General features: G+C 51.5%; 1 protein-coding gene across 4 annotated transcripts in view; it reads right to left on the bottom strand.

Moving 5' to 3' along the window:
• Afap1 (actin filament associated protein 1) overlaps positions 1–10,110 on the bottom strand; it is a 110,981-nt gene that overhangs the window by 9,916 nt on the left and 90,955 nt on the right. For 3 of the 4 annotated variants that reach the window (XM_055624165.1, XM_055624168.1, XM_055624166.1), the window contains exons 12-14: positions 7,838–7,955; positions 4,741–5,007; positions 2,598–2,712 (exon numbers count right to left, since the gene is read on the bottom strand). In XM_055624165.1, the coding sequence (XP_055480140.1) occupies positions 2,598–2,712; positions 4,741–5,007; positions 7,838–7,955 (500 nt within the window). The remainder of the gene's footprint in view (positions 1–2,597; positions 2,713–4,740; positions 5,008–7,837; positions 7,956–10,110) is intronic. The other variant, XM_055624167.1, reaches the window with a different exon arrangement.

Raw genomic sequence — 10,110 nt, 5'->3', positions numbered from 1 at the left:
GATAGATAGATAGATAGATAGATAGATAGATAGATAGATAGATAGATGCATGTCATTCACAGGTGACTATATGAATTCAATTAATATTTACAAAGCAGTTAAAGTAATTTCCCAAATGAGCCCTAAATAAATAGCTGCTAAATTTAATGAATGAATGAATTGTGAATGAGTGACTAAGTAAATGCTTTGGAGAAAACCCAGAATCCAGGCTGCCAGCATATAGCAGTTCACACAGTCTTGAACCCAGGCTCCAGAGTTTTGCACTACAGTGTGTCCTTATGGGGAAGTCAAGGCAGGAACTTAAAATAGCCAAATAGACATTTAGGAAAAGCCTCTCTGGAAATGGTACTGAGGGACTGGAGACTCTAATGAGACTGGCCAAGGCTTGCTGATTGTGAGGCTTCTTCACCATCTCTATTCAATGCATCACCCAACCAACTCCAATGGTGGCTGCACCCCGCCTGCTATCTGCATGTCAGTGAATTTCAGAGCAGAAGCCGTGGAGGGACAAAGGCTGTCGTGTGAGTCTTTAAAGGTAGATGCAGGTCCCTAACACAGATAACGATGTGATAAGATGCCTGGGATGGAACGGACACTCCCAGGCAGCTGCCATGACAATCACAGATGCCTGGCCCTTCAGAGGCTTGCTCATGCTCATGCAGTCCCTGTCCTGAGCTGGCTCTACCGCCACTTCTTCAACAACGTACCACATTCATGGAGATGTCTAGTCGGCATTCCCTCCCTCACACAAAAAGTGATACTGCCCACCCCCACAAAGAGTGATACTGCCTCATTCTCAGAACAAGAATAACCAAACACCCCATCTTGTGAAACCAAAGGCACTTTCAGAAGAGTCCATGCCAAACTGTGCAAAATCTGCTGTCTCTACCAATATGTTCCCCCAACAAACCTACAAATGACAGCTCATAAATTTTCCCACTATTCAGTCCCCATGCAATAACCTCTATACAACTGTAATGCAATCGGCTGAACTCGGCAAAAGCATAGGATGCAATTATTTTTCTCTTTTGTTTCCATTAGATGTCACCAAAGTTAATAAAACATTCCCCACAGATGGTCCCACCAGATACTGAGATAAATCATCCGTAAAATAAAGCTAGCAGAGGGCTGCAAGAAATGCCAGGCTGAAGGAGCCCGCGTGGGACTCAGCTCTTGCTTAACAAGGCATTTTAGGCCGAATCATCCCTCTGGCTCCTGCATCTCCCCGAATGAACAAGACTAAGAACAAGAGTGTAAGCACACCCCAGGCATCAGGGAATGAAATTACAGAGGGACGGCCACGGGAAGTTGGTGACAATGAAGAGACTCAGCCTGACAGGATCCTGACCTGACTATTTGAAACGCAGGTGTGAAAGCAGAGGCGTAGACAAGCTCCTGTGGAGAATGCAAAGGTTCCCTGGGGCTGAAGCAGCCCAGTGTTGCTGAAGTCCCATGCTCTGACCATGGAAAAAGACAGCCTTCCTGTGCCCTTGTGCACTTTGACTCTAAAATGTGTGCCAGCCGGCTGCAGGTCTGAGGCCCCTTCTTTCCTGCACTAGGTAGGTAGAGAGAACCCCAGGTGAAGGTGGCTAGCCTTATCTACACCATCACAGAGCCTGGTTCACTGACTGCACAGCCGCAGACTTGCATGGTCAAGCAGGAACCCCAAACAGCAGCAGCTAGTCATGATTTGGCATGGACACTTGCCTGCTCAGCCTAGACTGATGAAGGAGCGTCAGGACCTGCAGAGCCCCATGCAGCCCTCATACCTGCTCTCCAAAGCCCACACTATCTTCTCACTGCATCCCTGGCGACTAGGGAGTGTCCGGAATGAACAGTCCCACGGGCTGGCTGGCTGCCCAAGACAGTGTGGGCAAGACAAGCCCAGACTCAAAAAGCCAGCACACACAGATCTGGCTGTAGATGGGGGAGAGGGGGTGAACTCTCGGGCAGGCTGTGTGTGTCTCTCTCTGCCTGGTCTGTTCAGCTGGCTCTGCAGCCTGAAACCCTGGCCCATGTTCGAGCTCAGGTCTCCTGCTGTGAGACCTCTGGTTCCCCTGTACTACCTTGGGGCTCATTCCTCTTTTGCATAATGGGGTGCACAGAACCTACTCTGACCATACAGCTGCTGGAGGCCAGCAGGAGTGGAAGGCGCTGGCTGTAGACTGTGACTTGCACAGAAGTATCAAGGCCTCCTGTGCCCTGGAACATCTGGGAACTTGGCTTTGGGTGCCCAACATCACCCTTCCTACTGCATCAACTATAGCATCAGCTGTCTGCACATCTGACAGATGAAGGGGCTGCATGCAGAGTTTCCGTGGCTTGTCAACAGTGTTCGAAAATGGAAGACTCCTGGACCAAAGGCCCAGCGCCTCACCATTAAATGCCATACCAAGAAGCCAAGCAACAGTCACCGAGGCTGGGTTAGAGATCTGGGCAGGTGAAGTCGGGAGGGGACAGGTAACAAGAATGAACATTGTCCTGCCTCCCAATACCCCCCCCACCAAGGACAGCATCTCCTGCAGGAGTGGCCCAGCCAGCCTCAAGTTGGCAAACTGCACCAAAGCAGAAAGCTAGGAGCCAGAGGGAAAACTCACTTGATGCTGTCCGTTTCACACCGCCTGCAGAATCCGCCTTTTTTTGCTGGCTGCTGGGAGCCTTCCCCTTTACAGGAACCCCATTAGATGACACTGGAGGTTTTTTGCTCTTCAACTGTTAAAACACACAGAGAAAATTAAAAATAATCGAACGAGCACCCTTTCCCCTAAAGTTATTTCATTTAGTCTTTGACCCTTAAGTACAACCTACACTGGCTTGGTCAGAGGACAAAGAAAACCAACTTGGGTTCCAGTCACTGGGTGTCTGCAACGTCCCTTTGGCAGGTGGGAAGCTTCCAGCACTGAAGGCCAGATACCCAGGACTACCAGGAGGTCTGCAGTGGGAGGAAAGTTATCTCTCTGCTGGGGCCTACTCTGCTGAGTATTGATAAGAAAGCAGTCCTCAGTGACCACCACATGCAGTAACAGCCTCTGAGAATCTGTGAACCTATATTTCTAGAGCGAAGCTGTTTTTCCATAACTTTTCCTGCTTCTAGGGGAAGGGCCTGGCCCTACAGGGAGGGTTCTTGCCCTTAACCCAGTGATCCAATAATGAGATACATAATCTCCTTTCAGATCAGATGGGTCTGAAGAAGGATGCAAGAGACACGCATACAGAAATAGCATAAACATATAAAAAGTAAGCCTGGAGCAGCTATAGCCATAAAAAAAAAATTCAACAGACCCCCTCCCCCACCCCCGCTCACCTGACTTCTAAAAGCCACAGCTTCATGTCTGGAAGGTGCCCTGCAGGCAGTGAACTTGCTCTAAAGGGAACTTGACACCCTGACGTGTCTTATTCCCCACCTCCACCTCCCACTGCCCGCCTCTCTTATTGGGGGTCTAGTGCAGGACTGCATATAGATCTAGCTGCAGTTCTGGCTTGTTATTTGGGAGACCCCAAGCCCGCCCCTCAAAACTTTCTGAACCTCCAATTTGTATACTTAGAAATGGAAAGACGCTGACACCTCCCACAGGCCCCCAAAATGACACTGCACAGCCATGTAAGAGATGGCTTCCAGGGGCTCTATGGGAGTGTCTGGTCTCACCACCAACAGGCTCCCAGAAGAATGGCCATACAAGGACATGATGTGAAAAGGCACTAGAATTTAGCCTGGGACCGCTTCCTGTTTGAAATAGAAACTAGGGTGAGTAACGCTGCAAACGCCACAGCACACATCACAAGGTGTCCGACTATCGAGGGGACCTCCAGATGCACAGGTGGCAGGCTGATCACGCTACCAGCCAACAGACAAATACACAGGTAGGACACAATGCCCAGATCTGGGCGGGATCCTCGTGAAACTGGGAAAGGCCAATGATGCTTACGCTGGTCGTTCAGCCAGCGGTCCACACCCCTCAGGCTCTCCAGGGATGGCAGCTGAATAATTGTGCCTAACACAGCAAGCTTTTTGTGTCGGTCTGACAAAGCAGTGTCTGGAGATGCAGCTGTGAGCCATCACCACCTGGAAGCCCAGGACTTTGCCTGGTGTCCATTATTTTCTCAAAAGTCCCCAAAGAACAGAGTGGAATGTGGAAAGGCTGGCTTCTTGCTTTAAGTTCTCAGTGTTCTTAAATGAGGTGCCCAGGGCTCCAGGCAGAGTACACACATGCTTAGGTTAAAAATTCATGAAGGCAGTTAGTGTCTGCTCTGAGATGTTGATGCATGCAGCAGAGTGGGCGAGCAAGAGTTCAGCCTCAAGCCTATCTGCCACTCAGAATCAGAGCCCTCCTGTCACACAGGCTCAAGACACATGTCATCCTCTCCTTGACAGCACCCTGAATCTCGGCATGGTGTTAGCCATGTTTACAGATAGGAAATAACCACTCCCTGGGGGCAATCCTTGCTCACTTCTACCCAAGATAGAATATACTAGAGAAACCTGCCATTCCAGAATCTTCTGGAAAGTGGCACGGCCTCTTCGAGTAATCTTTAATGTACTGGAGAATTCTCTAGAAGTGGCGGGAGGGGGCGGGGAGGAAGCCTGACAACCTGGGAGTTGGTCACAAATGTCCCTCGGTGGCTGACTGTGAATTAGGCTATGGCTGAACACAGCATGGCATTTTGGTGGGTGTGAGGTGGCGAGCACACAGTCACCGAGGTCCACTGGGAATGTCGGGAGTTTGGGAACGCCGTCTGTACCTGGGAGTGCAGCCCAAGAGACGCCCTCCCGACAGAAGAGGTGTTAGTGAGAGATGGGGAGCAGGGCGGGCTGCAGGAGGTGGGGGATTTGTAGTGGTTAGAGGACAGCCTGTCAGCGGGTGGCCGAGACGCCCTCCGGTCAGCAGGAGAGGAGCGAGCAAAGATTGTCGGCGATGGCAAGTTATCGTAGAGGCCCGCGTTATCATAGAGCACCTCTTCTGCCAGGCCTCTGCTCCCACAGCCAGGAAAGCCGCCATCCACGTCCCACTGCAACACACACAGCCTGCTCGTTAGTGGCCGGATGAGGACAGAGAAGATCAGCACAGCGAGATGTTAGCAGCCCCCGACACTCTGCATGACCAGTCGCTGACACACACACACACACACACACACACACACACACACATACACACACACACACACGGCAGGCACATCTCCCACAGCTGCACGCTACTTCAGAAAACCCTTTTGCCTTTGGAGTCATAGGAAGGCTTCTCCGCCCTTAAACTGAGTTATTGGATTAGGATGGTTGTGTTCTGTTTTTCAAAAAGAAGAATGCTGAACTGGCATTACCAACGCTAGAGACCTGGAGTTTGGAAGTTCCCTGATGAACAGGAAGTGAGGTCAGGGGAGCTGGGCAGAGCCTGGAGCTCTGCGCTGCACGGGACGGTATGTGAGATCATCACCCAGGGCCATGGCACCTGCTGTGCTCTGGAAACACTGGCTTCCTTCTCACAGAGTCCACTTAGCAAGCGGGGGAAACTAAGGCCTAGTGAGAGACAGAGCTGGACAAAGTTGAGCTCATGACTACACACTGCTGTCAGAAAAGCCTCCGGCTCTGACAGAGGAACTTGACTGGAATCAAGAACACCCTGGGCTTGTCCATGCTGCCCTTGTGGCCAGCAAATTCACCATCAGGGTCAGCACAATCTAAACTCCGTATTAAAGCATCTGAAGAGAATGCCACAGCCCAAAGAGTCTGCTGAAGACAAAAGTCAAGTCATCACACAACACAGGGTATCTCAGCCTTGGATAGGAACAATGGCATTATGCTAGCAGATGACCTGAACAAAGGATTAACAGTTCAAAGCCACGTCGCCACAGGACACAGGGATCCCAGCACACTGGCATAAAGTCATAAATAAATGCCAAACTCCTAACCACTGCTAGATTCCTTTAGGCTTTAAAGGTCTTTGCAAATTGCCCTGCATTGTAAAAGGAAATACTAATCCATATATTCTGCCCATTTCAGTCTGTTCTTTATGTTCTCCTTGGAGCGCTTCTTCCTGCCAGACTATAATTATAGCCCTTTGTTTCGAAAATAGGAAAGGCCTAAAATCCCCGGGTGGGAGCGTCTTCTTCTAAGGCCACATCGGTGTCTATTTTTGTGATGCTGGGGACAAACGAGCAATCATAAAACAACATAGAAAAGCCAGAGTGGAGCATTTCACAGTGACAGCCACCCACATAGACAATGGTCTATACTTGACTCTCACTTTCCTAAAAAAGCAAGGATCAAGTCACGTGGAATGTTTAGTAAACAGTGACAGAAATAGAAGTTTCTAGAATAAAAGTGAGTGTGTGCAGAGCCCTTTCTTTTAAAGGAATATCAAAGAAAGTACAAAATAGACTGAACTTCTAGCATTGGGTCTGGCACTCTGAGCATTAGGTCATAGAGTGTAGACTTTATGGAACCTGGAAATGAAGCCTCCAGAACGCAGTCAAGTGGCAACAGAGGCCTCCACACAGGAAACGGGTTCTGGCAGCCCCGGCAGCGGTACCCCAGAAAACAAAAGGGCAGGACACATGCCTACAGAGCATTACATCTCTGCTCCTGAGGCCCAGAGCTTGCATGTAAGGAGGATTCTTCAGCGCAGAGCTGTTTCCAAACACACACCAAAGTGTGGGGGAACCTGGGGAGAGGCACTGAGGGAGCCTGCATGGAGCCGGTGTGGTGTCTGGACTGTTCAAGTGACTGGCACATGGAACCATGATAGACGCATCAAGTCCCCAAAGCACCTTGTTCACCTGCTACGTGTGTGTGTGTGTGTGTGTGTGTGTGTGTGTGTGTGTGTGTGTGTGGTACTTGGGTATGTGGAGGCCCTGTCTGAAGGTCTGCAGAAGGCTGCTGAGGCCACAGACTACAGGGACAGTTCACCCTTGAGTGGAGCCCAGTTACTGGAGTATGGAAGCAGGGCTGACGCAACGATGCTGGTGACTGCGCAGTACAGGGAGGTCACAGAGGCCACGCCCCACCTTGAATATGGTGTAGTAGCCAGAGCGGGGTTGGGGGCTACAGGCCATGACAACACAAAGGCTGGGCTGAGAGTCCCCACAGGGATACAGGGCAAAGGACAGAGGGCACCACACTGGGAGGTCTTCCAATGCAGAATATTGGGCAAAGAATGAAGACAGGAACAGTAAGGACAAAAGTCTAAAACATCACCCATGGTTGAAGAGCTCCGCTCAGCACAAGCCTTCCCTCACACGCTCTCCCATACCTGCTCACTGCACAGGCAGGCAGAGGCCTGGCCACAGAGGGCGCGTGTACATATCTACAGCCGTTAGCCAAATGCGAGAGACCCACCAGGGTTCTGCTAATGACCTGGAAACACTGGACAAAACAGAAAGAATAAGATCTAAGGACAGACAGACACACCTGGAGCCTGGCTTGGCAATGATGCTGCCACAAAGCATCCCACGTCCACACGTGAATGCTCCAGCCATTCCAGGAGCCATCCGAGTGTGCAACAAGGCAGCCCCTCCGTGACCCTGCTTCCATCTGATGGTGGCTGTGGCTGTGCGGGGCATAATTAGCCAGAGTAACTTACGCTGGCGTGCCTGACTTACTCAAGGTGTAAGACTGAGTATTCTTTCAGCTCCATCTACTTGTTCTAATTTAACCCGCTGTGTTCCAATGGAATCTTGGGTGCTGAGATGTGTGTGGCGGTGGCGACAGGAGTAGACGAGCAGGGTTTGGGGGAGAAGTGGTATAAGGCTCAGTCTCACTAGGATGGAAACTAGGCACTCCAGGACAGACTTAACCAGCAATTTGTCTCCTACCAAAACCGACCATTGGCCCTCGAGGGCCACTCACCGAGCCGTTGACGCAGGGGACGTCATCGTAGTGCAGCGCTGTCCCGCTGGGGTGGGCATAGCCGTTGGAGATGCTCCCCAGGTAGGGGCTGGTGGACACTGCCCGCCTGTTCATAAAGCTGAGAGAGAAACGTGGACGTGTCAGTTCATCAGCAGGGTCTGGTGAAGCCTGATGCAACCAAAGGCTTGAAAGGCTCAGGGGCCGAACCCTTAGGGCCCTCGTGTCATCTTCGAGGGGCTAGGGTCAATCCTCACCCAGAGTGAAGACAGGCCCCAGCGCAAACTATAGACACCATGTATGGGCACACAGAAACACCTGCAAGTGAAGGGGCCAGTCACCACTGCATTCACCACGGCCTGGGAAAGCATACACCGAGAGGCCACAGCAGCTCTTTCTGGGGGCTGGGCCTCTCACAGCTGTAAGCCAGTTTCATCCTGTCTGCAGAGTCTGGCCTTCCAAAGGTAGGGGAGCACGGCCTACACTACTACCCGGCCTTCTTTGGGATGTCTGTGACTGTTCAACGAGCATTCACTGAGCTCTGGCAGCCACACACACGCCTTCAGCTGGTCCCTGGTCTCCCCTAATACCTTGGAATTTCCCAATGACAATGAGAGTCAGGCCACCTTTGCCAGTCACTGAGCTGCTCAGCATCCCTGGAAAGCCTGGTGGATTCTGGAATAGGAGTGCTGGTGGCTAAGGAAACAGCTAGTGTGAGGCTTTCAGCTCTGAGAGGACAGGGTGGAAGAGCATCTGGATTGGAGGCAGCAGGAAGTTGGTTCACCCAGGAAGAAGCTGAACCCAGGCAAGGTGTTCACTTCAGGAGTGTACTGTATCCAGGAAAAATGTTGCACCCCCGGAAGTCATGTACCCCAAAGGAGGCATGTACCCAAGGAGGTGCTAGATCCAGAGAGGGCACTGTACCCAGGGAGGAAGTAACAGCCCCTGTCTCCCACAGCTCACCTTCTGCCCCTCCTATCTGAGAGCGCCACACTGGTTCCTAACACACCTGTGACCTAACAACTGAGCCACTTCCTGAGGTCTAAGAAGGTCTGTGGTGTTGTGAGACCCCCAGGCTCGCATCTGTGCTGTAAGGAGAATGGGTGACTGGATTTGCGGAGGACATCTGAGACGGACAGAGTCCTGTGGACATAACTTTTGTTCTTCAGGGCGTGCCACTGTGTCCTGGTGGAGTTTCAGAACTGTCCTACAGCGGCCCCCTGTTGGAGTCCACAGAGAATGAGGGTGTCCCCTGGGGGGAGAGGAACCTGTGCCTGGTGGCCAGAAGTGGAGAACGCGAGTCTGCACAGGTTGAGAAAGGATAGTTTGCTTCTCCTCCCGCTCTTGTTTCCCAGAGAGCAAGGCCTGCTGCATACCACCCCTCCCTCAGCCTATTCTGTACCCGCCCCTCGCCTGCCTCTCCCCACTACACCACAAGCTTCTGGAGGGTTCTGCCACCCAACTCTGCAGAGCACAGAGAGGAGGGACAGGCTGAGGTCGCAGGAAGCTGGGCTTGTTTCAGGAACAACTGTGGAAACGCAGGAAGAAATGACCAAGGATAGCATTCGCTCCTAACTGGGAAAACTAAAATCGCATAAAGTTAACCAACAAATGCATCCCTCCCTCCCCCAACTTTGTTTCCCTGAAGAAAGTAGCCTGGGCAACACTGCCACCTGCGTGGCTCCGAACGCCCTAGCGGCCGCGCTCTCACAGTGCACTGCTGCCCCCTGCTGGAGGAATATGGCAAGCACGGCTCCTCCGGCAGATGCAGCAACTTAAGACTTCTTAGCTTATATAATTATTCTACACTCAATCTACGCCAAATCAAGTGGAGGAAAGTTAACCGCACAGGAAGGATAAAATGCAAGAAGGAAAGATTCACTCGCCACTTAGGAGTCACTGCCTGTTTCACACGCGCGTTGAAGGCATTGACTAAAAGACTCAGTTGAGGACTGTCTGGAGAGAGGTTGTGATAGATGGGAGAACGGCAGGACACCAAGTGTGCCTGCACCTGCTGGGGCGGAGCATGACCAGTGCTGAACGCTTGGTGCGGCACGTATGTGCACACAGCTCTTTCTTCTCCTCATAGCAGCTACTTCGTATTTACTCGGCAGCATCAGCTTCACACTTATGCACAGGTATCAGAAAGGATGGAGGACAGCCCACAGAACACAGGTCTCTAGCTGGGCACATTTCCACTTCCTTCAATGGAGATGCTCAAAGGATACAACACACACACACACACACACACACACACACACACACACACACACACA

The sequence above is a fragment of the Psammomys obesus genome, unplaced genomic scaffold (genome assembly GCF_907164565.1).
Source record: "Psammomys obesus unplaced genomic scaffold, mPsaObe1.curated_primary_1811, whole genome shotgun sequence".
Taxonomy (NCBI): Eukaryota; Metazoa; Chordata; class Mammalia; order Rodentia; family Muridae; genus Psammomys; species Psammomys obesus.
Note: the sequence above shows the minus strand (reverse complement) of the source record. Positions and strands in the feature narration are given on the sequence as shown.